The sequence below is a fragment of the Citrus clementina genome, unplaced genomic scaffold (assembly GCF_000493195.1).
Source record: "Citrus clementina cultivar Clemenules unplaced genomic scaffold, Citrus_clementina_v1.0 scaffold_5, whole genome shotgun sequence".
Lineage (NCBI taxonomy): Eukaryota > Viridiplantae > Streptophyta > Magnoliopsida > Sapindales > Rutaceae > Citrus > Citrus x clementina.
The window spans coordinates 42,519,282-42,534,730 of record NW_006262201.1 but is presented as its reverse complement, the minus strand read 5'-3'; the positions used below and the strand labels follow the sequence as shown (position 1 = coordinate 42,534,730).

Genomic DNA, 15,449 nt, shown 5'->3' with positions numbered 1-15,449 from the left:
CGTGACATGATTATACAGTGCGTATAATGAATGATGATGAGACAGATAAGTAAGCAAAGCTTGTTGTACCATGAACATTTTTGGGTGCATTTAGGCCCAAGCTTATAAGATTGAATGGGAATAGGCTCGATGACTAGGCCATCTTCAATATTTGGACAAAAAAAACTATTATCTGATCGTTGCTCTATATGTTTGTTTTAAATTGAAATGATTACCATCACTATCACTGAGTCGTTTTCACGTAAACGTGGCACATTATCGATTGGGACCATTTGATCCAAAACTCAGCAGAGGATGAACCTCGAGGTGGATTGTGAATTCCAAACCATACAATACAAATAAAAAGATGGAATCACTGGGGTTTCAACTTTGAAGTTTTAGGCTTTCTGGCTGGGTCTCTGCATATCATGGACCAATTGTACACAATTTGAGGGCCATCACCATTCATGAGGGACCAGTACTGGAAGAACTTGTAGACTTGTAACATGGTGTCGGCATGATTAAATGGTCAAATTTCAAGAAAAATAGTTGCTTAAAATGACCCCCACAATCTCAAAGAAATAAAACGAAATGAAAACCTAACAAGTTACAGCTGCGTTCACATGCATGGGCGGCATGGCTACATATCTTGTCATAGGTTACTTACCTGTACATAAAAAAATATAACGTCATCATTAGAAGACCCAAAAAAAAAAAATTCACTACAAGATAATTTTCTTTTGGTCTTTTATGCTTTTTATACTAAAATTCGCACTATTTTAATATTTATAACATTATTCATTACATAGTGTGTCCTCTTTTAAAATTGAATTTGAAGTTACACTCATTGTAGTAATATAACGTACTTATTTTTATAAATATATATTTCTACTTGCTCCATAGTGCACGATGGGACACGTGTCACCATTTCAATGGCGAAGTTATGAGTCTCACAACATAATCCACTAATGAAAGATTGACACGTATGATCAAAATCCTATAACTTTAAACGTTATTTACGCTTACATCATGGCAAACGTACTCGATTGTGGGCACTGGAAGCCCAAATGGCAGCTTCAGAAGGGGCCCATCTGACAGAGGAGCAGGGACCATTGGCCCATGTTGCAGTGGCAAAAACTGTGGAGCCATATTCGTTAATTGGAAATGAAACAACTAATAGGGGAAAACGACTAATTTCTCCAATTGGCGATATATATATATATATATATATATATAGTTAATTAATATTCTTTTTGTCTCAAAATTCCATATGTTTTTCTATTTGACAAGTGATTTTCCATCAGCATCAAGCTTGCTAAGCTTGCCCCCCTTTTTTTGGGATCCGATGTGTATCCTCTTTCCGCCCTTATTATCTCACATCACATGCTTCATGAATCATGAATGTTTTCTTTAATTTCAGCTAAAGAGAAGATTCATGATCTTTCGACATTACCTGTCGCTGGACTGCCCAAAAGTTTTGACACTTCCATTTTTGTTGTTCTGTCTCCGTGCTACTGCAAGTTGTGAACATGATGTCCCCCCCTAACAAGTCTCTGTTGTTCCACGTAATAAATCAACTACGATTTATTTATTAGGGGGATTGAGTGACAATTAATTATCTGTCAGATCATATCCTACTACGGGTCCGCCTACGTTACCACGGTGGTATGGTACCACAATTTTTATCGTCATCCAACGTAACCATTCGATTATTGTGAGATAAATCTAATTACAAAAATTAATTTTTAATATTTGAAGAAAAAACTGACAACCACTGGAGCCAGTCATACATTAATATCATATCATTTCAGTGACTGGAAAGTTTCTTAATCGTGGGAAATTCATAGTATGACAACGATTGATCTGATTTCATCTTAAATTCATCTATATACAGCAAATGATATTTACAGTCGTTGTCTTCCTCTTCTCCTCTTCGTCGATACTATTCACTTGCTGTTGTCACTCTTGCAATGTTTACAGGTTGGTAAGTACAATTACAAACCAACAAATTGCCATACTACAATTTTGCGTTAGATATAGTCATGCTTGATTTTTTGTAAGTTATATACCCGAAAAAAAAGTTGATCTGGGCCGCCACAAAGGAATGGTTGTGATATTTTGACGAAATGTCTGTTTTAGTGATTCATATAGGGTTTTAAATTACACTTGTACAGAGTCGGATCTGTTTGGATATTCATTTTGGCAGTGAAATCAGGTCCTTTGAAGCCGTGGTTGGGCCTAAAGTTTCAGCTTCGATCACTGTGTGCTGTAATTGCCAGGCACAAAATTGTTGCCTTCATTTTATCTGACGTCATTTCGAAGTACTTTAGCCGAATACCACTACGATTCCATCAGAAAAGATTAGGATTATCGAAATTTTTTCTATGGAAAAGATTTCAGCAATTCATCGGTTCTGTAAAACATTTGGTTGATGGCCATTCAAAGCAAATCAAATAAGAACCTGCACACAATATCTGGATCTTTATTAATTGATTAAAGTTTTCCACAATGACTTGGAGCAACCGGTTGCTCTAATTGTCCTTTGGCTCTTATCAACCGGTGGATGGACTCAACTTAAATCGAACAGTGGTTTTAAAAGAAGACAAAAACAGTGGTACCATACCACAGTGGTAACGTAGGCGAGTCCTCCTACTTGTATTAAATTTTAAAAAAATATTCACCGTCCACCTATTTTTTTCAACTTTTTTAAAAATACATAATTTCTTTTTTTTTTTTGTTGGAATCCACCTAAAGTTACATTTTGTTTTACTTTTTCATTTCCGTTTGGAATCCGTTAAGGAAACTATTGGAAACTAAAAAAATGACCATTTTACCCTCAAACGAAAATTACAATTTCACTCTAAAATATGCAAAAAATAATCAGATTTAATAATGAATATCATTATTAGTACATTAATGAAGTACAAAAAAATCTTAACTATTAGAGATTATGGACCCGTTTGGGGCAGCTGCGCTACCACCGCGCAACTGCTCCCCAAGCCAATTTGAGGAGAATATTCCCCTAGAATTGGCCTGGGGAGCAGCTGCCCCAAACAGGTCTTATAACTCAATGAATAATAAAACTCTACTTATCTTAAATTCAATTGATGGTTTGCGAGATTGAGCTATTTTTAATACTACTGCTATAATTTAGCATTCTAATTACATACATATTAAAAAAAAAACTATGCATTTGATGGTTGTGGAATTAATTTCTTTATTGACCGATGGGGAAAATAATTAGATTTAATCTGATTATTTTTTGTAATTTTTAGGGTGAAATTGAAAATTTTGTTTGGGGGGGCTAAAATGGTATTTTTTTAGGTTTCTGTTAGTTTTCTTATCGGATTCCAAATGGAAGTAGAAAAATGAAACAAAATGTAACTCCAATATTTAAGCAAGCCCCAAACATCTTCAACTTTCTTTCTTGTGTGGAACAAACGACGTATGAGACAACAATGATAAAATTATATTAAAGCAGTTGATTCTCAATTCAGTTCCCATTCATAAGGATCAAGCAAAGTTTTAATGGGCCCAACGCTTTTGAATGGCTACAGAAGCAAGCAAGTTTTGACTAAAATATGTACCAAGCAATAGCTCATGTTGCGTTGTCGCCATAAACTAGCGGGAGAGCCACAGTATAGTAGGAGCAGAAGCTGCAGCCTGCAGCAAGCATGGGAGGGAGAATAAAAGGCTGCTCTCTTTTGTTTTTTCATTCGTGTCTTTTCCCCTACGGTTTGAAGATATCAGAAAGAAAAATAGACATCAATGATTATCTTATTCGAAACGTTAATAAAAAGAGTTACATAATTACGAAAGATTATAAAAAAAAAGAAAAAAAGAAAAAAGAAAAACAGACGACGCTAGTTAAGATTCCTTCAAGAGATTACAATATTAGTTAATTACAAAGGACTAATTCTAAAGCTAACGAGCTATCTCTGTCTTCAAAGAAGTATTGAGCTCCACTTGTTCAGCTTCCCACTTAACCTTAGCAACAACTCCATCGTGCAAAGGCACGTACTCCTGATAAGGTAAAAAGGAGTCAAAAGAAAACAATTTATTTTCAAATTAAAAAGAGTAATGAATATAACTTTTAAAGATATTTAAAACGGAAGCAAATTCGAGAAACGAAAAGGAAACCCACTTCAAGTTTTTGCACAAGCTCTTTAGCATTTGGAGCAGAGACAAGTATGCTTCGTTGCGAGGGAGAAATAAAGCCATCATCTACGGCTTTGTCGATGAAGTTTAGAAGAGAGTTGTAGTATCCATCCACATTAATCAGACCCACCTGTTTGAAAACAACAACTTGTTTTGAAAAAAAAAATTCTATAATTTGATTGACGTAGCTAATTAATTAGACGTGAAGCTGATTTACAGGCTTGTCGTGGATTCCTAGCTGGGCCCATGTGATGACTTCAAGTAATTCTTCAAGGGTTCCATATCCACCTGGTTAATTAATATATTATTAAAAATAAAGAAAAAAGAAAAAAACACTCACATTCCCACACCCACACAAAACCTACAAAATTATTAATAAATAAATAATTATCACAAAATATGTAGTTATCTTAGAATTGGAGACCTGGTAAGGCAATAAAACAGTCAGAATTGCGGGCCATCTCGGCCTTCCTTTGATGCATGTCGGCTACTGGTTTGACTTCACCAACTGTTTCTCCCGTTATCTGCAACGTGCAATTTGCAAATGCAAAGCACTTACTATATGAAGTATTATATGTATCATAATCTACTGATATTATTACAATCAGAAATTTGTAAGACGCGTTTCGGTAATTCGATTTCGAGGGCTAGAGAGAGTGATTTATTTTGTATACCTCTTTGTTCATCAGAGTTTTGGGGATGATTCTGTGTAAAAAAAATATTAGACAAAATTTTTATGTATTATCAAAAAGGGTAGAAGCTACAATGAACGAGTGATTAAATTTTGAAGAGTTGAGAGCGTACGTACCCTAAAACATGACCACCACCACGATGAACAACGTGAGAAACTAAACCCATCAAGCCAACACTGCCTCCCCCGTAAACAAGATCCAATTTCTTAGAGACCTTCACAAACAAATTAAAAGAGGCTTAAAGCTTGATGAGTACATGTTCAAGCTACCAATTAAGGAAAATTAACGACTGAAAAAAATAAAATTGAACGACACCAGTTCTTGGCCGAGGTCAAGGGCAGCATCACGATAACAATTTCTCTTGCCAGTACTGCTCCCGCAAAAAACACATACCCTTTTGAATCTAGACATCGCCTTTGCTGCTGCTTTATTCTCCTCCATTGATTTCTCTCACTCACTTTTTTTCCGCACTTTTTGTTGTGTCCTTTTTTTTTTTGTTTTAAGATGTTTCAAAAAAGAGAAGCCACTACATAAAGGGAATATACAATGAAACTATATATAGGGGCAGGACTACTGAAACCCCAATCCAATGGGCCAATAGATGCTAACGATGATAATCTTGAGCATCCGTGGAATCCTGTTATCCCACGTAGACTTAAAACTCCGGAGTTTTTTTTTTGCTTTACATTAATTCACCGACAGCTTCTTCTACTTCTTACCGTATTGGCTTGTGTAATCTCTTGGTCATTATTCATCAGTTATCACATCCCCTAGTTTATTTCCACGCTGCACTATTTGCAAATATTATATAGTAAATAACTTAATACCCATGTAAATAAAATTTGAATCAATTATCTACAATATATAAGTCAAATTATTTTGGATCACTTTATTTTTTTCCCCCTTGTGTAGACGCCAAATAATATTTGACCTAGACGATCATTCTAAGAAGATATATCGATTATATTTTTTAGATAGTCTCTTTAGTCATTTGATATTTTGGTGTAATACTTTTAATCAATCCTTGATATTAGATAATTTTTTTTTAATTTCTATACAGGATCTATGAACTATACATTAATCAATATTGTAAATAAAAAAAATTAGCATTATTCAATCTTTATTCAAAATATGCTAATGGGTTCCCTAACTATAGGTTTGCATAGCTTTTCAGTTTCTTGTATCTTGCAAGCATGCATAACTGTTGTTTTTGAATTTGTTCTTCATTAGCTTGCACTTAGGGATTGTTGTTAAATGTCTGAAGTTTGAAATTTTATTATTTTTAAATTTTAAAAAAAATTATTTGTTTGTTTGTTTTTGTAACTTATATAGCCTAATTTTTAAATATTTACATTTGAATAGAAAAAGTAAGCATTTGTGACTTTTATCTAAATAAACAAAAAGGTTTGAATCAGAAGTAAATATTGTGTTTTAAAAATATCTCTACAAAATATATTTATTTCTTAAATTAAAAATCTAATCCTTTTTTTGTTTTGATTTATAAGGATATAAATGGTAAATAACTATGTTTAACATTTTTTATTTATAAAAACAAATAAGATGCCGCTTATATTCAGGTATTAATAAAAAAAAAGAAAAACAAACATATTATTTAAATGTTCATATTCAAATTCATTTCAAACTTGGAAAAAATTTAGACTCATTTAGATTTGAGATTAAAAAAAAAACTAAACAGTAGCTTAGCCTTCTCCATATGGAGAAGGGTTGTTATGTCTTCCTCTAATTAGGTGTACTTTTCTTTTTCTTTTATTAATAAAGTTTCCCTCGTTACTCTGAGGCTTCAAAAAAAAAAAAAAAAATCCATCCTTCCTCTTTTCCCAATTAGTATACTGGTCAATGAGTTATATACACCCAAATTATTTTAGACCATTCTTTTTACTCCATAACAAATTTCATTGATAATCATTAGTTATAAATTTTTCAAAACGACCACTATTCATATGTCAAGAAAGAGTTTGAAATCACTGTTATAAACGTGACTAAGAGTTTCAGCTATTACACTTGAAATGGGGAAGTGTATTTGTATAGCTTTTGTATACATGTACATGCAATCATAGAAGTCCATTCGCATGCTGCTAGTGGAAACACAGTACAAGCAGACTAAAAGTTTCAGGCTTTCAGCTTTCACACTTGAAATGGGGAACTGTTCTGGTTCTATTACAAAGCTCTATCACTTGTTAACGTCTAAAAGAATTAGCGGGCACTAAAACTTTGCCAGTAATATTCACTAACACGTACATAAAGCCATCCTTCAAAATGGATAAGGATCCACTCTCTTTGTCTTTTTTGTTCTCTTTGCCTCTGATTGTTTATGAGTGGTTAAGTTTAAGTTCTGTATTTCGTTTTTTCATTATATTTACAATCAAGCCAATTTTTATCATTACATTATGAAGGCAAGGCAAAAAAAAAAGGAAGAAGAAGAAGAAGAAGATTCTAGTCCCTTCAAAATATGTAGTTAAAATTTGAACATCATATCTATTCATTAGCATTTTCAAGTTTTTTTCTGCTCAAAATATAGTCTAGGTCATGAAGCACACAATTATTAATATGGTCCGCACTGTAATAAGTTTTTAACACGCTTTTGTTGAGTGGATTCAATGGCCATTAATTATTTTTGTGCCGCAGCATAATAACATATAATAATGGGATTATCTTTTCTTTACCATAACCGCAAGTGATGCCTTGCGGTTGATACATGACGTACAGTACAAGGGACTTATTATATCAGGACTGTAACACTTAATTCCCGTATTATCTGGATAGGGTTTTGAGGAATTCAATAATATTAGGCAGAATAGTTATCATTCAGAATCTTTTCTTTTTAATGGTGAGTTGAAGAAATTAAAAAAAAAATGTGAAGACTTTTCCGTCTTAAATTACAAAATTAAAATATACTATATGACCTACCTTTATAATGACAGTTTAATTTTTAATTTATATATGCTTTCCAACGGTTTTGAACTCAAAGGTAGGCAACTTCGTTTGGACCCCATTTCAATTCTTTTCCAAGTTCAATGCCAGTTATAAAAAGATTATATTTTTCCACCTTAACCACTAACATATTCGATGAATGTTCCATGTTTGTACCCACCCTAAGTTGAATATATCAGTCAAAAAAAATAATAGAAACGATCAAAAAGTACAATATCTGATGCGACTTGAACTCTGTGAATTGTGATCATATTCTTTCTCTCATTTATTTATTTATTTTTCTTTTTGATCAATCAAGGGTGTCGAAGTGTTGCTATTCTATTGACTGATGGCAAGAAAAATGTCTTCGCACGTGGTCATCTAGTCACCATAATTCCTGTTAGCAATAGACTCCCTCGAAGTGGTTTTTACGTGCACAACTTTTCTGTGAAAATACTTTTGAGAAGAAAACGACCTTTTGTTAAGTCCATTTGATTTGCCAATTATACAATCAAATAATAGTGAATCAGAATTCTCGCCTACTTTTTCACCTGAATAAATACCAAAATATAATTATTAATTTTTTAAAAAATACTGATCGCATAACATAAATATTATTTATACACACAGAAAAGATTAGATAAATTAAGTTGAAGCGAGGATCTGACTCAATAATAGTAAGAGTTTTGATGGGTTTTTGGGATTCTAAACCCACTTTCTTCCTATTCATAGTCCACCTCATTCGACTACTAAACCAACACTGAGTTGCACAGCAACTAGACAATTACTTGGGAGGAGAGCATGTCCTCATAATCAAATACAACGTGGCACAACGACAATGCAATCTTAATATGACTTTCACTCCATAATGACCACTGTTAATGTGCCCACAAGATAAGAGGTATTTTTGGAAAAGACACAACCAGAGCATATTCTCTATATTTCTTTTCACTTTAACAGTTGTTATTGTTGAAGCTATCGATCTCTCACTCACTCATCGGAGAATTTTTATCCATAACAACTCCGGCCGGCACTCCTCATTATTTTCTCTCTTGCAGATTTGTTTGTTTGAGCAGTCTCAAAAGCGTCTCAAAGACCGTCCGACCGCAAAACAAATATGAATGGTCTAAGTTTTTAGTATCTAACAGTTTATAATTATGTAATTCATGTTAAATAAGGTTTACTTGCATTAATTTTCATATACAAATTAATAGTAGTAGTCTTCTTGTCTAATGAAATATAATAATTTCAACCTTAACGCAAGCCAACACGCATTTCTTTCATTAGTTTATTCCCTATTGGAGAAAAGGAACAGCCAGTGACTTTTTTTTTTTTTTGGGTTGATATAACGATGGTTCATACGTGACATGTCATAGGCACATGGAGAATGAAGTAAGACGAAGTTGACTATTTTAGGCATAAGGTTGGCGTGATATGCGAGCCGATAATATTTATCCAAAAGAGTAAATTTTCTCCAATGCAGTGGACCTATTAGACTCTTAAAAGGGCCACGCAAGATAATATCAACTTCAATATCCGAAGTTGCTATTCCCTTTTCAAGGAAAAAAAGGCTAAAACATTCACACGATCACATCGATACTCAGTTCCCCACTTTCATGGGATTTAGAAAATTCAAGAGTAGAAAAAATGTGAAAAGGGCGCAATTATTGCCTAATTTATAGTAATCGGTTTATCATCATTTTGTTATGTTAAGTCGCGTGGCTGGGTAACAAACCCAGGGTTGTGTTTTAGCTAAGCATCCATTGGATTGATAGCTATATAATCCAAAGGCCGAAAAACAGGCACGTGTGAGCCTTTGTCAACCGATCAATCCTGTAAATTATAGGTGAAGACTATGGAAACAAACAAGAGATTATACATGTAGCAAGAAAGTAGTTAATGGCTGTAACAACATCGATTACAGGAGGAGCAACTTAACTGTTTGAAAAGCAATCCAGAAAATTTCTTCCAGGGTCCTATCCTCAATAAATTTTATTTAATAACGTTTCATAGGAACTCTTCCAAAAATGGTTGCTTCAGGGTAAGTGGGAGAGCATGTTTCAAAATCTCGGTTCCTAGTCCCTATTAAAACTCACCAGGTTAAGAGCTTGAGATTACTTTTGTCCTTCGTTAATAGTCAGACAGAAACAAAACATTCTTCTCTAAACAACACAAAACTGCAACTTAATCATGTAACTGCATGAGAAAATTATGCAGTTTGAGTTCACAAACTCTCAACATAAAATCACTTGCAGTCGTCAGAAACCACAGCCCTAATCTTCCCATCAGCAAAAGCTAATCATCCTCACGGCCAGCAGTTTGCGCTCCACGCGATCCCCTCAAACTCTCCTCATACACGTCCAGCCCCCGCCCAGCCGAAAAGATTTCTCAATTCTCAAAATTGGTAAAGCTCTCGTATAATCCTATCTGAAACAATCATTGCACCATCCGTTTTTCCAACTAGAGCCGTGGATTACATTCCTTTGTATCTAACGGACGTTACACAAAAAACCGGCTACGTGTTAACCCGGGGATAACATAGCTGTCTCCCAGTTGCTTCAACCGTTTTGTCTCAACTACTACTAAAAGTAAGATCAAAAATCAGTTATAGAATAAGAATGAAATATATTTACTCTTTTGATTTTCCCATAATTAATTTTATGCACGAAAGCATACCCAAATCGTGTTCTATTATTCTAAGGGGCCAAAAGTCATACGCGCAAATTTCAAGGGGTCAAAGTAAAAAAATTGTATATCTGGGGTAAGATATCAATTGTTAAACTTACAGGGACTAAATTATAAAATAAATATATTTTGTAAGTTAAAATTACAAATATGCCGCATTTATTATTATTTATTTTTTACCAAAATGTATTTTTTTTGGGGAATAAACGGGGTATTATATTTTTAAGAAACTAATTACTAAATGAAATTAGATTAAGTATTAAGAGAACTAACTGATTTTTTTTTCTAAGATAATTACCTACGTTTGAAAGAAACCTATATAGAATATCCTTCCATGAAGATAGATTTCAACGACATTAGTATTCTATCAAAATTTAAGATCAAATCAAACTTAATTTTTTTATATCCAAATTTATTTTTGAGGTCATACTCAAGTAATGAACGATTTATGAAAATATGCTGAAATTAAATTGGAAAGAAACCAAGTGGCGCACAAAAGATCTGCATGTCACATAATTTCCTTGTTACCCATGTTGATGCCGAAATCTGCTCGTCCTTAAACCGACCAGATTCTTTCATCAACGTTTAAGTTATCAACTGCTGCACGAACCGCTAAGGCTGGAATCACCCTCCTTTCTCTCACTAGACCTGCGTTCACTGAAAACGGATCAGAGACGCCGGTGGTTTTGCCGGCGTAAACCCTCTGATGCCTAAGTTAGCACAAGGTGTTTACGGGAAAACAGTGTAATTTGGATTTAAGGTGTTTGTTAGAAATTTGTAAGGAAATGGCGTGGTTGCAATTTGGCAGCGTTTTCCCCCTTTTCAGTTTTTCTGTCCCCTTCTTCGTCAATTTCTTCTTCTTTTATAGCCGCTGTCCCCACGTTCCCGTTTGCCCTTCATCTCACCTTTTTTGGGCAGTGGCAGCCCCTCATGGGACTCTAACTGTTGCATCATGGGCAAACGTGGGATCTCGCATCTCCCGCAACGGTTCTGGGAAAGCGCAACTGCCGCGATTCTGTGAGATCGTGCTTCCGCTTTTTGGGGTACGGGTACCGGCTCGGTATATACCTCTGGTCCGTATTCGTCTCGGCTCGGCTCATGTTGCCCCTGCTCTGCTCGTACCATTTGGCTGAGGTGATTCATGCCGAGGTGGAAATAGTAGCATGACTGACCTGGTGCTTTTATTTACTTAACAACCCATACAAACAATTCCTATTTGAGTAAGACTATTGACATCCCTCCAAAATCTTCTTAAAATTTGTTTTCTAATTATTGTCAAAAATATCTATTTTTGTAAATATAAGCTCTTTTCATTCATAAATCTTTTAATTTGCAGAAATTTTCTCACTCTTAATTTTTTTTTACAATCTTAATACTTTTATTATTCTCTCCAAAAATGTCTTTTTTGAAGTACAGTAAATTCATTGGTTCAACAAATTTGTTAAGTATCTGTTGTTTGTGAAATAGACCCAAACTGGGGAACTCTTGACACTCAACTCTCATTTCTATGGCAATATTCAAACTAGAGGATTAGGTCATATGATTATGTTGCTGACCGGTATAAAGTTGCTAAAATGCAGGCAATTGTTCTCTGATTGTTGCCTGACCGGTGTTGTTTGCCCTGGTCATTTTCTGACTTTGAATTATACCATCTTTCACATGGAAATGTGAAATCATACATCGATTGCTGAATGGCAATGTTTACTCAATCCAAACCTGGTCCCTTAAAGCATGGTTGCCTTCTTCCCAATTTTGTTGCTGAAAATCTTTAGTACCCCAGATTATCTCCCTTGGCTGTATTCGTTCTAGCTACATGGTAAGTAGCATAGGAAAACTCTGTATTATCCATATTTTCTAATTCGAAATTTCTTGTTCGTTTTCCGCCATTGTGTTCTCAATTGACAATCATTATTTCGTAAGGAAAAAGAGACATAACTGCAGCTGCCATCAAGTTCTCTTGTGAGAAACTTTTTTCAATGTTAGAAATTTACTTTATTTTATAATTATTCACTGTACAAAGTTTTTACCTGTAGACGGGCGGATCCAACTGTTAATTTTCCCTTTAATTATATCGGCCAAGCCTCTTCTAAGAGAAATAAAGGAAAAAATATTGCTCGCAAACAGTTACAAGAATGAAGCCCCTAAATTGAATTAAAATTTTTTTAACCAAACATTATTTTTACTCAATAAGCGACTCGCTATTACAAATTTAGGGCTGCATTCATCTCTTAGAAAAAAATGACTGTGGAAACTATAAGTTGATTCTTTCGATAATACTTCATAATGTGGTTAACGAAATTTTAGCTGCTCATATCAGCTTGGGAAGAGGTGATCCACCCGCCATAAAGGACTTGCCAGCAGGTCCAGTGGGTCTCACGGTAAGGTCCTAATATTTTTTTTATATATAATTTTAATTATTTAATTTGTGGTCCTCTGATGGAATCCATTGAACTGGCTAAATGGTAAGACTCGGATAATTTTCGGTTTTCTTCCCTGAGTTTTGGGGTCCTTCCACTTTGATAGATTGTACGAGTGTATCTCCACTTTACACCCCTACCGTTAGTATAACGTTTATTTGACTGTTAATTGACTGACTAAATGACTAAAACACCCTTGCATCAATAAAACTATTTTAATAACCAACTGGAGCCGAATTTCTTTTTTTTTTTTTAAATCTCAAACTTATTAACTAAACTGAAAATATAGAGAGATTCAGAGATATAACAGCTTGTAAGTACATACCACAAAGTAAAAGTTTGTTCGAATGATAATGATCATAATCCAGATTACAGATGCAGTGAAATCATCAAATGAAAATAAGAACACAATACATAATTACACAAATATTAATCTTAATTAATTATTTAGATATACCACATCACACAGCTTCCTTATCTGCAGTCTTCTTGTATCTCATATTCTTAGGGCTCAGATCATCACCATGATCGTCAACATCACTGAATTCCTCATGGGAATTGCGAGAATCATGACGATTAGCAAAGAGGCTCCACACCAAATACATGGTAAACGGCAGTAAGCAAACTGCACCCAACGTCGACAGGCGAAGCGACGACGACGCTAAAAATGACCTTGGTCCAGTCGTAGAGAGAGGAGAAGTCGTACTTGAAGTGCAAAACACGGCGTTTCGGCTCGTGGATGAGGGGCTGCTCCTAATCGTCGTAGATTGAAGGGAGAAGCGGTCTGCCGAGGAAGATTAGGAGACGGTGGAGGCTGAATTGGTCAATTTCGGTGAAGACTGACGAATCCCATGGGGCTTGAGGGTTTGATTTGCAGAGATGGAAGATAAGAGCACTGTTTTGGTTTCTGTGCAAAAAAGAAATGACAAGCATTGTTTAGGTTTTGGTGAAAAAAAAATGTATATTAATTAGCATGCTTTTGTTATTACCGAGTGTGCATTAGAGTGTTTCAAGACATTCCAGTTTTCAAGGTGCGAAAATTCAAACTCATTTTAATATTTAATTAATTTAACACGCAATTACGTATTTGACCTCACATACTAAACATATACTAAACTTTATACTAACGGCAGGGATATAAAGTAGAGATACACTCATACAATCTATCAAAGTCGAAGGACCTTAAACCTCAGGGGAGGAAACCGAAAATTACCCGGTAAGACTCTTGTTAAAGAGAGTCTTAGAAATCGATTTCTTCTTATTTACTACCATCCTTTTGCTCTGTAACAAAGCTGGATACACTCTCAATATTGTGAAATGACGTGTCTGTTCCACACAAGTTTCTCCTAATCGAAATAACTCAAATTAAAATTTAATTGTTTATTAAAAATTTAAATTTAAATTGAAAATTTTAAAAATTACAAAAAGAACTTAATCCCGTTCTGGGTAGGACGTCCCGGCTATTTTCGGAACAATCTTCCTTTGCCTGTTTTTAAACAATAAATACGAAAAAGATAATAAACACTCTTCACTTTAAAAAATAGAATAGACAGAGTTCTTATCTTATAAAAAAAAAAAATAGTCACGTGATTTTTTTATGAGACCCACATATCTCATCTCCCAATGTATTTAAAAGTAGATATATAAACATTTTTTTCTCTCTTTTTGGTATACCTAGAAAAAGAAAGAAAAAAAAAAAGTATCTATGAAAACAAGGGCATTCACGTAATCATATTACCAATAAGTGTCGCTCGCTTGCACGCTCTCCTTTTCTTTCCAATAATAATTTAGAACACTTAATTTATGTGGTGCACATTGACTCGCCACACTACTTACATCGATAACAAAGTCATTTTTCCCATGCCATGCATGTCAATTATTTTAAGATGATTCTGAAATTCATACCTGACAAAAAAAAAAAAAAAATCACCCAAGATTATATTATTTTAAATTTTTTAAGTTATATTTAATATAATTTACAGTTAAATAAATTTTATTATTCGAAGACCACGTTGTATATCGATTAATTTAATAAAATTAATATTTAACGCAATTGTATTCTTAAGATTCCAACCGAAGATTTTAATTAAAATAAAAAAATTTCATACCAAATGATTTACACACATTTCATTCTTTAAATTTTAATTTCCATAGTCCATTGTATTTGTCTTGGGTGGATTTATGTACTTAGTGCTGAAACAATTTTTTAATGGCAGGCTTTAGAATGGTTTACAACTGCTCGACCCCAAAAATTATTTCTTATATTCATCTTGGTCTTGGGTGGATTGATTACTGTGAAATAAATGAAGCTTTTTCTGTAAAAAAAAAAACCATGTTTCTACCTTGTGATTGCACTCAGAAGCGTCATCAAACATATTTTTGTTGTACACATACGTATCTACAGTGTTACATTTTTATGAATTATTTTGATTATGATTATAAGTACATAAGGGTTTATATAAAAAAATTTTGTCATCTAAATTTATGTAAAGGTTTTTTGTCATCTAAATATTTTTCCATGAATTTACTTACTCAGTTATTTATATTTTTTTGCATTTAATTTATTTAATTTTTTAATATAAAAATT

The 15,449-nt window shown here is 33.9% G+C and overlaps 1 protein-coding gene across 3 annotated transcripts; it reads right to left on the bottom strand.

Moving 5' to 3' along the window:
• Positions 1-3,754: 3,754 nt before the first annotated feature.
• Positions 3,755-5,327, bottom strand: LOC18043082 (cytokinin riboside 5'-monophosphate phosphoribohydrolase LOG5). 3 transcript variants are annotated; one of them, XM_006435257.2, is made up of 7 exons: positions 5,145-5,327; positions 4,946-5,043; positions 4,812-4,842; positions 4,562-4,661; positions 4,355-4,425; positions 4,124-4,267; positions 3,755-4,002 (listed from the first exon to the last, which is right to left on the bottom strand). In XM_006435257.2, exons 1-7 carry the CDS (start codon positions 5,268-5,270, stop codon positions 3,904-3,906), a joined length of 669 nt encoding a protein of 222 aa, XP_006435320.1. In that variant the 5' UTR covers positions 5,271-5,327; the 3' UTR covers positions 3,755-3,903. The 3 variants fall into 3 exon arrangements, with proteins under 3 accessions (XP_006435320.1, XP_024040176.1, XP_024040177.1); XM_024184408.1 differs by lacking the exon at positions 4,812-4,842 and having other exon boundaries at positions 4,562-4,695; XM_024184409.1 differs by lacking the exon at positions 4,812-4,842 and having other exon boundaries at positions 4,562-4,695; positions 5,223-5,327.
• Positions 5,328-15,449: the final 10,122 nt, after the last annotated feature.

Excerpts from the sequence above, each read along its gene's own strand:
- LOC18043082 (XM_024184408.1), bottom strand. The coding sequence starts at position 5,270 with ATGGAGGAGAATAAAGCAGCAGCAAAGGCGATGTCTAGATTCAAAAGG. Across the intron at positions 4,426-4,561 it reads CTGTTTTATTGCCTTACCAG|GTGGATATGGAACCCTTGAA; the intron begins GTCTCCAATTCT and ends TTAATTAACCAG. Across the intron at positions 4,003-4,123 it reads AGCTTGTGCAAAAACTTGAA|GAGTACGTGCCTTTGCACGA; the intron begins GTGGGTTTCCTT and ends TTACCTTATCAG.